Genomic DNA, 13,497 nt, shown 5'->3' with positions numbered 1-13,497 from the left:
CAGCACTGATCCTTGTGGAACACCACTACCCACCTTCTGACACTGTGAATAGCTATCCTTATCTCATTTTACATGGCATAGGATACATTAGGTCATTGCCATGGGGCTCATAAGAATCATTATACACATAAAATTTCACATTTCATTCTCCACACACTCTCCTCCCTTCCAGAGGACACAGATTTAAGATCAACTGGCAAAAGAATGCAGGGGAGATGAGGAGAAATATTTTTATGTAGTAAGTTGTTAGAATCGGGAATGTACTGTCTGAAGCAGATTCCGTAGTAACTTGAATTGGATATATACTTGAAAAGGAAAATTTTGAACGGCTATGAAGGAAGAGCGGTGGAGTGGGACTAATTGGAGAGCTCTTTCAAAAAGCCGGTACAGGCATGATGGGCTGAATTGTCTATGAATGAAAGGTAGTATTTTGGTTTTTAAATATAAAACTAAATAATTATACTTTGAATGGTATATGGTTGGATGATGTTAAAGAGATGCAAGGGTAGCCTGTGGTCCTCCCTAACCTATTCAGTTGCAATTACTGGTCTACATAAACACAATCTAGGCCCTTAATTATTTTATAAGCCTCATCAAATCACCGCATGAGTCTATGCTTTTCTAACTCTTATAAAATGGCAATTAGAATGACATAGGTGTCATCAGTCAAAATCAAATTTAAAAAGTACCCCCTTTTTAAAAGGGGCACAAACAATAAACTCCAAATTATAAGTAAAACAAAAGGACGCTTATCAAATTAAATCATAATGTTGTTCCTGGTGTTGACTATGCCCTCCAGTGCACACCAGTCGCAGAAGGTCTGTTATTTTCTAAAGTTTAGAGACCCAACTGGTTGAGCCTATCAACAGCAACAACTTGTATTTATATAGCATCTTTAATGTAGTAAAACATCCCAAGGAGCTTCACAGGAGCATTATAAAACAAAATTTGACACCGAGCCACATAAGGAGAAATTAGGGAAGATGACCAAAAGCTTGGTCAAAGAGGTAGGTTTTAAGGAGTGTCTTAAAGGAGGAGAGTGAGGTTGAGAGACGAAGAGGTTTAGGGAGGGAATTCCAGAGCTTAGGGCCTCGGCAGCTGAAGCCACTGCCGCCAATGGTGGAGCGATTAAAATCAGGGATGGTCAAGAGACCAGAATTAGAGGAGCGCAGATATCTTGGAGCGTTCTAGGGCTAGAGGAGGTTACAGAGATAGGGAGTCTGTGGCTAGGGAATGGAGTTTGTGATGGGGACTGAAGACCATGGGCTGGAAATTGTGGTCGGAAGCTTCCCGCGGTGGAATGCTTCCGAACTGCAAGTGAACTCCGCACCTATCTGGTGCCTCCGGAGCTTCGAAGACTCGCGCTCCTGGGCCTGCAGGCGTATTCCAACAAGTTTAAACATTTTTCAAGGGGCCAAAAATAACCTAAACTAATTTTAAAGGTTTTTGTATGGTTAAATCATTTTTTTTAATGGATTTTAATATTTATTTAAACCCTTACGCTGGTAAAAGATGGCCGTATGCCTGCTTTTACCAGGTGTAAGGGTTTCGTGGGCATTCGTTGGGCATTCGTTGGGCAAATAACCCAACTCTCCATCAGTGAATGTCCATTTCCTGCGGATTCGCACAGTCCGTCAAGCTGAAACTTGACAGATCACAAGTTCCGGGTTTTCGCACATGCGCAGCGCACGTGGAAACCAGGAACTTGCGGGGCACTGACGATGGCGTACGCTCGTACGCGGTCATAAGCCCCAGAAAATCCAGGCCAATGGATTCAGTCTTCCCAATATTTAGTTGGAGAAAATTCCTGCTCATCCAGTACTGGATGTGGGACAAGCAGTCTGACAATTCAGAGACAGTGGAGGGTGGAGAGAGGTGGTGGTGCGGTAGAGCTGGGCGTCGGCAGGATATATGTGGAAACTGACTGGGTAACTAAGGTGTTTCAAACCTGGGAAACATCAATAGTGTAACAAAGTCCGTTTCAACATGTAGAGTTATTTTAATTAAACATTTTTGCAGCTCACTTTCCGCAGGCAGGCCGGGCCCGGGTGCATTAACCATTCAGCGACTGTCGCCGGCAGAGTCTGTGCTCTTCGGTTGCTATGGTGTTGCCACAGACGTCACTTCCTGGATTTTAAACGGTGGCCAGCCTGCCCCGCGGCGTCTGATTGGTTACTTCGTTGGCTGTTGCAACGTCACAATCGCCGGTCGCGATGGCCGAGTCCGGCCGTGACGCGAGCCTTGTGAATGGCGCTGGCAATGGAAGTAGGGGCGCGAGCCGGCACGAGAAGAGCCTGGGGCTGCTCACCACCAGATTCGTGTCGCTGCTGCAGGAGGCGAAGGACGGGGTGTTGGACCTCAAACAGGTCAGCTCACTGACTGGGCGGCGTAGCGCTGTGCTCCGCTCCGAGCACCGCTGGAGGGGAGGGGCAAGTGAAGGACTCTGTGTCAGGGAGCTGAGCCAGCACATGTGCAGAAACAACCCCCCCCCCCCCCCCCCCCCGTGTAATCAGTCTGCGGCTAGGTGTTCGCCGCAGCTGCTTCTTTACTGTCACTGGTGAACACCACCCAGATGTCTCAGCCCAGGTGTTCTTCCTCACAACTCGGTAACCGAATCTTGAGATGCTTTTTCTCGCGTATTTTTTAAGAAAGAAAGTCACGATCTAACTGAATGGCGGCACAGGGTCAAGGGGCTGAATGGCCTACTCCTGTTCCGAAGCCAAGGCCCCATCCACCTGCTCAGGTGAAAGTAAAAAAAAAAGCCCATAGCACTAATTGCAAAAGAGCATCCTGTAAAGAAGAAAGACTTGCACTTATATTGCGCCTTTCACAACCCCAGGGTGCCCCAAAGCGCTTTGCAGCCAATGAAGTACTTTTTGAAGTGTAGTCACTTGTACTGTGGGAAACGTGGCAGCCAATTTGTGCACAGCAAGCTCTCAAACAGCCATGTGATGATGACCAGATAATCTGTTTTTTTTAATAATGTTGATTGAGGGATAAATATTGGCCAGAACTCCCCTGCTCTTTGAAATGCCTTGGGATCTTTTACGTCCACCTGAGAGATCAGACGGGGCCTCAATTTAAACTTTCATCCGAAAGACGGCACTTCTGACAGTGCAGCACTCCCTCAGTACTGCACTGGAGTGTCAGCCTAGATTCTTGTGCTCAAGTCTCTGGAGTGGAACTTGAACCCACAACCTTCTAACTCAGAGGCGAAGGTGCTACTAACTGAGCCACGGCTGAAAGGGAAATTATGTTTGGCAAATCTGTTAGTTTTTTGAGCTTGTAACTAGCAGGGTAGATAAGGGGGAACCAGTGGATGTAGTGTATTTAGATTTTCAGAAAGCATTTGATAAAGTACCACACAAGAGGTTATTACACAAAATTAGAGCTCATGGGATTGGGGGTAATATATTAGCATAGATTGAGGATTGGTTAACGGACAGAAAACAGAGAGTCGGAATAAATGGGTCATTTTTGGGTTAGCAGTCGTAACTAGTGGGGTACCGCAAGCATCAGTGCCTGGGCCTCAGCTATTTACAATCCATATCTATGACTTAGATAAAGAGACTGAGTATAATGTATCCAAGTTTGCTAGCTTTGATGATACAGGAAACTTTGTGCTATCCGGCACCCACGGGACCGAGCTGCTGCCGTTGCCTAAAAAGTGCCGTACTCTCCAGAGTTAATGTTGAGAGATACGGAGATTCTTATCTCCGTATTTGACAACAAACACTGTTGCTTAGCAACAGCTTCTAAACACTCGGGTGTGGCCCTAAAGCTCTGTAGCTGAAGCTGTTGCTATAGCTACAGACCTTGCACAGCTTGACTGTTCAAACAAAGCAAAAAAAACTAACAAAAAGAATAAAAAACGGCTGCTGATTTTTGCCGGTGGCTCCAGATTGCCGGATAGCTCACCTCCGGATAGCACAAAGTTTCCTGTACAAAGCTAGGTGGGAAAGTAAGTTGTGCGGAGGATGCAAAGAGACTGCAAAGGGATATAAGACAGATTAAGTGAGTGGGCAAGAACATGGCAGATGGAATATAATGTGGAGAAATGAGAAGTTGTCTACTTTGGTAGGAAAAATGGATAAGTAACAACAACAACAACTTGTATTTATATAGCACCTTTAACGTAGTAAAACGTCCCAAGGCGCTTCACAGGAGTATGATGAGACAGAAAATTTGACACCGAGCCACATGAGAAATTAGGGCAGGTGACCAAAAGATTGGTGAAAGAGATAGGTTTTAAGGAGTGTCTTAAAGTAGGAAAGAGAGGCAGAGAGGTTTAGGCAGGGAATTCCAGAGCTTAGGGCCTAGGCAACAGAAGGCACGGCCACCAATGGTTGAGCAATTATAATCAGGAATGCTCAAGAGGGCAGAATTAGAAGAGCGCAGATATCTCGGGTGGGCAGGGGGGGTTGTGGAGCTGAAGGAGATTACAGGGATAGGGAGGGCCGAGGCCATGGAGGGATTTGAAAACAAGGATGAGAATTTAGAAATCGAGGTGTTGCTTAACCGGGTGCTAATGTAGGTCAGCAAGCACAGGGATGATGGGTGAATGGGACTTGATGCGAGTTAGGACACGGGCAGCCAAGTTTCGAATGACCTCAAGTTTACGTAGGGTAGAATGTGGGAGGCCAGCCAGGAGTGCGTTGGAATAGTTGAGTCTAGAGGTAACAAAGGCATGGATGAGGATTTCAGCAGCGGATGAGCTGAGGCAGGGGCAGAGACGGGCAGTGTTACGGAGGTGGAAATAGGCGGTCTTAGTTATGCTGCGGATATGTGGTTGGAAGCTAATTTCAGGGTCAAATATAGCCTCAAGGTTGCGAACAGTGTGGTTCAGCCTCAGACCGATGTTAGGGAGAGGGATGGAGTCAGTGTCTAGGGAACGGAGTTTGTGGTGGGGACTGAAAACAATGGCTTCGGTCTTCCCAATGTTTAATTGGAGAAAATTTCTGCTCATCTAGAACTGGATGTCTGACGAGCAGTCTGACAATTTAGAGACCGCGGAGGGGCGAGAGACATGGTAGCGAGGTAGAGCTGGGTGTCGTCAGCGTACATTTGGAAACTGACGCTGTGTTTTCGGATGATGTCGCCAAGGGGAAACATGTAGATGAGAAATAGGAGGGAGGTCAAGGATAGATCCTTGGGTGACAACAGAGGTAACGGAGCGTGAAGAGAAGCTGTTGCAGGTGATTCTCAGGCTATGATTCGATAGATGAATGGAACCAGGCGAGTGCAGTCCCACCCAGCTGGACGACAGTGGAGAGGCGTTGGAGAAGGATGGAGTGGTCAACCACATCAAAGGCTGCAGACAAGTCAAGAAGGACAAGGAGCGATAGTTTATCTTTGTCACAGTCACAAAGGATTTCATTTGTGACTTTGATGAGAGCCGTTTCGGTACTGTGGCAAGGACGGAAACCTGATTGAAGGGATTCAAACATGGAATTGCGGGAAAGATGAGCACGGATTTGAGAGGTAACAACACGTTTAAGAACTTTGGAGATGGGGCGGCAGTTTGCAAGGGCTGAGGGGTCAAGGATTGGTTCTTTGAGGAGAGGGGTGGTGATGGCAGATTTGAGGGAAAGAGGGACAGTACCTGAGGAGAGCAAAGCGCTAACAATGTCAGCTAACATGGGAGCCAGAAAAGGAAGTTGGGTGGTCAGCAGTTTGGTGGAAATAGGGTCGAGGGAGCAGGAGGTGGGTCTCATGGACAAGATGAGCGCGGAGAGGTCATGAGGAATACAACATGGCTGATTACCTGACCATGGTAAAGGATAGCAAACTGAGAAAAACTTTGACAATGTACAGACTTAGTGAACGTAACCTGGCGATCGAAAAAGGTAGACACAGACAGACCCGGCTACCAAGAGAGGACAGGATATGCTCTCACTGCAGTCAGGGAGTGGTGGAGACAGAGATGCACTGCCTCACAGCTTGTAGAAAATATCAGGGCATAAGGGAGAATTTCTACCCAAAATTCACAAAAATATGCCCGGAATTCAGAAATTTGAATGACGACCAAAAACTCCCATACCTACTAGGGGAAGAGAGAAATTGCATAACACTAGCGGCACACTGTTACAGCTTGCCATAAACAGAGGGACAACCAGTAAACATAAGAAAAGAGTATATATAAATTATATGAAAGTATATATTTATACACTCAGGGATATATCTGTTTATACACTGTATGGATAGATCTGTATTTTTGTGAACAAACATGAATGTTTTCCGATGCTTTGGCAACATAAGATGTAACTTGTCATGCCAATAAAGCGATTTGAATTGAATTGAATTGAATTGAGATCGGAGAGAAACTGGAGAAAGATGTGAGTTCAGGGCTAGGGCAGGGGGGAACGTTAGAGGAAGTTTGGCCCGGTGGGCTAGGGGAAGGAAGGAAAGCGGCAGAGGCAGCTGATCGGATGGTCGCAATCTTAGACAAAGTAGTCCATAAACAAAACAGGAAAAGAGAGCATAGGAAAGAATAAAGTAAGGGAGGACATTGATGGCAAGGGAATAAATAGAGTTATAGAACAGGAGTCTAAAAAGATGGTTAAACATAAAGTGAGAGCAAATCCTATTAAAAATGAGTTAAACTGTACAGCAATGCACACAATATCCGTAATAAAACAGGGGAGCTGGAGGCAATCATGTGTTGCGAGGAACCAGACATCATAGAGATTACTGAGACATGGCTACAGAAAAATCAGGACTGGGAATTAAACATTGCAGGGTATAACATATTTAGAAAAGATAGGGAGGGAAAAAGGTGGAGTCGCTGTACTTATTAGGGATAACGTAATGGCAGTAGAAAAAAGTGATGCAGATATCAGCAAGACAAAAATAGAATCCATATGGATAGAGATAAAAGATAATAAAGGATCAGTCACACTAGTAGGCGTAGTCTACAGACCACCTAACAGTGGAAGGCTGGTGGAGGAAAAAATATGCAGACAAATTAGGGAAATTAGTAAAACAAAACATTAGAAATAATAATCATGGGGGATTTCAACTACCCCGATATTCATTGGACAGAAGAGGTAGGTAAAGGGGATAAGGGAATGGAGTTCCTACAATGTGTACAGGACTCCTTTCTAACCCAATACAGGAAACACTCTTTTAACCGGCACCTAAATATCCGGAAATCTTTCTTAACTGGCAAAATTTAGGAGTAGGTTCAGGTAAGTTTTACTACATATTAGTGGCTGTGTAACCGGGGTTCCTGCACCTGTGGCCGTGTAACCGGGGTTCCTGCACCTGTGGCCGTGCAACAGGGACTCCTGGATCTGTGGCCGTGTAACCGGGACTCATGCACAAGTGCCGTGTAACCGGGGTTCCTGCACCTGTGGCCGTGCAATAGGGACTCCTGGATCTGTGGCCGTGTAACTGGGACTCCTGCACAAGTGCCGTGTAACTGGGGCTCCTGCACCTGTGGCCGTGTACGGGGCTCTCGTACCTTGGTAAGTATACCCCTCTGTAATCCGGACTTTTTGATCAACCGGCACCACGTCGGTGCCGGATAAAAAAGAGTTTCCTGTATGTAAAAAGCCCAACAAGGGAGGATTCGCTATTGGATCTAGTAATGGGGAATGAACCAGAGCAGATAAGAGAAGTAAAAGTAGGGGAACGTATAGGCAATAGTGACCATAGTCAGTACAAAGAAGGTTCACTCGGTTAATCCCGGGGATGAGGGGATGGACATATGAGGAGAGGTTGAGTAGATTGGGACTCTACTCATTGGAGTTCAGAAGAATGAGAGGCGATCTTATTGAAACATATAAGATTGTGAAGGGGTTGGATCGGGTGGATGCAGGGAAGATGTTCCCGGTGATGGGTGAAACTGGAACTAGGGGGCATAGTCTTAGAATAAGGGGCTGCTCTTTCAAAACTGAGATGAGGAGGAACTACTTCACTCAGAGGGTGGTAGGTCCATGGAATATGCTGCCCCAAAAAGCTGTAGAAGCTACATCATTACATAAATTTAAAACAGAAATAGACAGTTTCCTAGAAGTAAAGGGAATTAAGGGTTACGGGGAGCGGGCAGGAATTTGGACATGAGTCTAGGTTCGGATCGGTCATGGCCCTGTGGGTAGCGGAGCGGGCCCAGGGGCCGTGTAGCCTGATCCTGCTCCTATTTCGTGTGTCTAATTCTGTTAGGTTCAGGAGATGGTTCTGTGATAGTGGATTGGCGGTTAGGATCAGATCAGCCACGATCTTATTGAATGGCGGAGCAGGCTCGAGGGGCCGATTGGCCTACTCCTGCTCCTATTTCTTATGTTCTTATAATATAATATGCTTTAAGATGATAATTGAGAAGGACATAAGTATGACGAAAACCAGGTTAATAGATTGGAGAAAAGTTGATTTTGAGGGTGTGGTAAACCACTTTTATCGTTCACTATCGTTACACTATGGTTATTACTGTTTATATCGTTACACTATGGTTATCACTGTTTACACTGTTGTATCACTACACAAGGTCACCTCTTGTCACGCTGTTATACCTGGGTTGACCACAGCTGACTCCGCCCATGGCTCCGCCTGCTTGCCCAGGTATAAAGGTGGTCGACTGGCTGGTATTTCTCCTTGTTGGACCCGATCACCCACGAGGGTGGGCTCTGTTATTTAGCCAATAAAAACCTATAGTTACTATCTTAACTCGTCGCTTTTCATTGGATGAATTGATAGGTATATCAATTTTATTGGCTAAATTTTGAAATGAGTGGATCGGAGCAGCCAAACGACCAGCCAAACGGCCAGCTACAACAGCCACAGCAGCCGGCCTGGCTGCGAGCCCTCCGACCGCCGTACCTGGATCTAAACCCACAGGCAGCGAACTCCGCCCTCGACTTCGAACACTGGCTGAGCTGTTTCGAATCCTACCTGGGAGAATCCGGCGTGCCTCCGGGATCCAAACTAAGAGTTCTGACCGCCCAGGTGAGCCCTAAAGTATTCGCATTCATCCGGGACCTTGCTACATACGAGGACGCCCTCAACCTGCTGAAAGAGCAGCACCGGAGCCCGGTAAACTCTATGTATGCCAGACATCTCCTAAGATCCCGCTCGCAACAGCCAGGAGAGTCTGTAGATGAATTTTTACGGGCGCTACAAACACTCGGCAGGGACTGTGACTTTAAAGCTGTAACGGCTGCAGAAAATACTGAAGGGAATATCCGCGATGCCTTCGTGAAAGGTCTTCGGTCCGACTACTCACGGCAAAGACTGCTCGAATCAAAGGACCTCGACCTGAATACAATTGCAGCCCTCGCTCGCTCTCTGGAAGTGGCCCATCGGGACCTCGAGGCGTACTCCAGGTACTGTGCTGCGCGACCCTGGGACTCGGGCCCGACCCCGGCCGCAATACCCCTCGCACCGCCGCCTCCGGGACCTACCTCAGCGTCGGCGTCCCAGAACCGATCGGGACCGCCACCCCTGGTACCGGCTGCGACATCGGAGCCCCGCGATCGGGCCGCCGGCTGCTTCTTCTGTGGCCAGGCGAAACACCCGAGGACGCGCTGCCCTGCAAGAAACGCGACTTGCTCCGACTGCCACAAGAAAGGCCACTTCACGAAGGCCTGCAGGGGGAGAGCCACAGACGCCAGCAGTGCCTCATGCGAGTTGTGGGGGCGGCCATCTTTCATCAAGGCCACAGATGCCAGTATCCCCTCGTGAGTCGTGGGGGCGGCCATCTTTGATCAAGGCCACCGCGCCAGCAGTGCCTCGTGAGTTGTGGGGGCAGCCATCTTCTCCGCCATTTTATTCAACGTCGTCGTCCACCACACTCGATCGCCACCTTGTCTCCAGACCCGACCACCGCCTCACCCGCAGACTACAGCAGCTCGCTCAGCCATACACTAGCCTCCGTCACACTGGACCAAGCTTGCCCGCATCACCTGTCCAAGTCCATGATGGACATCAAAGTAAACGGCCACGCCACGACCTGCCTGTTCGACAGCGGAAGCACGGAGAGTTTCATCCATCCAGACACGGTGAGCCACTACTCCCTCACTGTCCGGCCAACGCGCAACCGGATCTCGATGGCGTCGAGGTCCCATTCTACAGACATCAGCGGCTACTGTGTTGTGACCCTGTCGGTTAGGGGCACGGAGTATAAAAATTTTAAACTCCTCGCCCTGCCCCAGCTCTGCGCTGCCGTTCTACTAGGGCTGGACTTCCAATCCCACCTTCAAAGTGTCACCTTGGCATACGGTGGACCCCTCCCCCCCACTCACAGTCGACAACCAGCAGCCTTTAAACCGCCCACCGCGTACCACCTGCGGCCTATCCACCCTCAAGGTCCCGCCCCCCTCCCTGTTCGCTAACCTCACCCGCGACTGTAAACCCGTCGCCACCAAGAGCAGGTGGTACAGCGCCAGGGACAGAGCTTTTATTAGCTCTGAGGTGCAGCGTCTCCTGAAGGAGGGCATCATCGAGAGGAGCAACAGCCCCTGGCGTGCCCAGGTCGTAGTCGTTAAGACCGGCAATAAAAACCGCCTGGTCATCGACTACAGCCAAACCATAAACTGGTACACCCAGCTGGACGCATACCCCCTTCCCCGCATATCTGATATGGTCAATCAGATTGCACAGTACCGGGTATTCTCTACCATCGACCTTAAGTCGGCCTATCACCAACTCCCTATCCGCCCTGAGGCCCGCCAGTATACCGCCTTCGAGGCGAATGGCCGCCTCTACCACTTCCTTAGGGTTCCCTTCGGCGTCACCAACGGGGTTTCGGTCTTCCAAAGGGAGATGGACCGGATGGTTGACCAGAACGGGCTGCAGGCCACGTTCCCTTATCTAGATAACGTCACCATCTGCGGCCGCGACCAGCAGGACCACGATGTTAATCTGGAGAAATTCCTCCGTACGGCCCAACGGCTGAACCTCACTTACAATAAGGAGAAATGTGTGTTTAACACCTCGCGTCTTGCCATCCTCGGCTGCATAGTAGAGAACGGAGTCATCGGCCCCGACCCCGAAAGAATGCGCCCCCTCATGGAGCTTCCCCTCCCCCACTGTCCAAAGGCGCTGAAGAGAACCCTGGGGCTCTTCGCCTACTATGCCCAATGGGTGCCGAATTATGCGGACAAAGCCAGACCCTCATGAAGTCCACCTCCTTCCCCCTGACGGCAGAAGCGTGCGCAGCCTTCTCCCTCATAAAAGGAGACATTGCTAAGGCCACAATGCACGCGGTGGATGAGTCTATCCCTTTCCAAGTGGAGAGCGATGCATCCGACTTCGCCCTAGCTGCAACCCTTAACCAGGCGGGGAGACCTGTGGCCTTCTTCTCAAGGACCCTCCAGGGCCCTGAGATCCGACACTCTTCGGTCGAGAAGGAGGCCCAGGCGATCGTGGAGGCAGTACGACGCTGGAGGCATTACCTGGCAGGCAAACGATTTACCCTCCTCACCGACCAGCGTTCGGTCGCTTTTATGTTTAATAACAAGCTGAGGGGCAAAATCAAGAACGACAAGATCTTGAGGTGGAGAATCGAGCTCTCCACCTATGATTATGATATCTTGTACCGGCCTGGTAAACTCAACGAACCCCCAGATGCTCTATCACGAAGTACATGCGCCAACGCGCAAATTGATAGACTGCAGACCCTCCACAACGACCTCTGCCACCCCGGGGTCACCAGACTTTACCACTTCATTAAGGCCCGCAACCTGCCCTACTCCATCGAGGAGGTCAGGACCATGACCAGGAACTGCCAAACCTGTGCCGAATGCAAACCGCATTTCTTTAGGCCGGACAGAGCAAGCCTGATCAAGGCCACCCGCCCCTTCGAGCGCTTGAGCATCGATTTTAAGGGGCCCCTCCCGTCCTCTGACCGTAATGTGTACTTCCTCAACATCATTGATGAGTACTCCCGTTTCCCCTTTGCCTTCCCCTGCCCAGACATGACCAGTACCACGGTCATCAAATGCCTGAACGACCTCTTCGCCTTGTTCGGGTTCCCGAACTATATACATAGCGACCGGGGCTCATCCTTCATGAGCGAGGAACTTTGCCAGTTCCTACTAGCGAGAGGTATTGCTGCAAGCAGGACCACCAGCTACAACCCCCGAGGGAACGGCCAGGTGGAAAGAGAGAACGCGACTGTCTGGAAGGCCGTTCTCTTAGCCTTAAAGTCTAAGGGCCTCCCAACCTCTCGCTGGCAGGAAGTCCCCCCGGCAGCGCTGCATTCTATCCGGTCACTGCTTTGCACGGCCATTAACGCCACCCCCCATGAACAAATGTTTATTTTCCCCAGGAAGTCGACTACGGGAACCTCGCTACCAACATGGCTGACTTCTCCGGGGCCCGTCTTGCTGCGAAAGCACGTGAGGGCCCATAAAACGGACCCCCTGGTCGAGAGGGTGGACCTCCTGCACGCCAACCCCCAGTACGCCTATGTGGCATACCCAGACGGGCGGGAGGACACAGTCTCCTTACGAGACCTTGCACCCTCGGGCACCCCTGAGACACCACCGTTACCCCCCACCACCCCCCCAAATCCAGCCCAGGTAGACGGCATGCCGGAAACCCCACGAGCCTTCGCCGACCACGCAGACACCAGCATTAACACCGGATACTGCATCACCGCCGCCGCTGCTGAGCCGATCAGAAAGACTTACGAGGCCTCCGGACAGACTGACATACCCGAACTGGTAGTACACTTCACCCCGCCGGACTCAAATTTAAACAAGGGGTGAATGTGGTAAACCACTTTTATCGTTACACTATGGTTATTACTGTTTATATCGTTACACTATGGTTATCACTGTTTACACTGTTGTATCACTACACAAGATCAGCTCTTGTCACGCTGTTATACCTGGGCTGACCACAGCTGACTCCGCCCATGGCTCCGCCTGCTTGCCCAGGTATAAAGGTGGTCGACTGGCTGGTATTCCTCCTTGTTGGACCCGATCACCCACGAGGGTGGGCTCTGTTATTTAGCCAATAAAAACCTATAGTTACTATCTTAACTCGTCGCTTTTCATTGGATGAATTGATAGGTATATCAGAGGGACTGAGAATAGAACTTCATAGAATCATAGAAAGATACAGCATGGAAGGAGGCCATTTTGGCCCATCGTGTCCGTGCCGGCAATCCAGTCTAATCCCACTTCCCAGCTCTTGGTCTGTAGCCCTGCAGGTTACAGCATCCCAAGTGCACATCCAAGTACTTTTTAAATGTGGTTAGGGTTCTTGCCTCGACCACCCTTTCAGGCAGGGAGTTCCAGACCCCCACAACCCTCTGGGTGAAGAAATCTCCCCTCAAATCCCCTCTAAACCTTCCTCCAATTACTTAAATCTGTGCCCCCTGGTTTTTGACCCCTCTGCTAAGGGAAATAGGTCCTTTCTATCCACTTTATCTATGCCCCTCATAATTTTATACACCTCAATAAGGTCTCCCCTTGAGGGGGAAAAAATGGGCAACAATATTGGCAAACAATGATGTAGAACAACAATAGGAAACATTTAAACGCTCTTCAACAG

The 13,497-nt window shown here is 49.4% G+C and overlaps 1 protein-coding gene across 1 annotated transcript in view; it reads left to right on the top strand.

The window, feature by feature from the left end:
• The first annotated feature begins 2,172 nt into the window (after window positions 1–2,172).
• Window positions 2,173–13,497, top strand: part of LOC147114797 (transcription factor E2F5-like) — a 52,388-nt gene continuing 41,063 nt past the window's right edge. Inside the window, exon 1 of the mRNA XM_085992747.1 lies at window positions 2,173–2,366. Within this exon, the coding sequence (XP_085848873.1) occupies window positions 2,214–2,366 (153 nt within the window). The 5' untranslated portion in view covers window positions 2,173–2,213. The remainder of the gene's footprint in view (window positions 2,367–13,497) is intronic.

Source organism: Somniosus microcephalus, chromosome 7 (assembly GCF_052327205.1).
Source record: "Somniosus microcephalus isolate GS21.2 chromosome 7, FLI_Smic_1.0, whole genome shotgun sequence".
NCBI classification, from domain to species: domain Eukaryota; kingdom Metazoa; phylum Chordata; class Chondrichthyes; order Squaliformes; family Somniosidae; genus Somniosus; species Somniosus microcephalus.
Note: the sequence above shows the minus strand (reverse complement) of the source record. Positions and strands in the feature narration are given on the sequence as shown.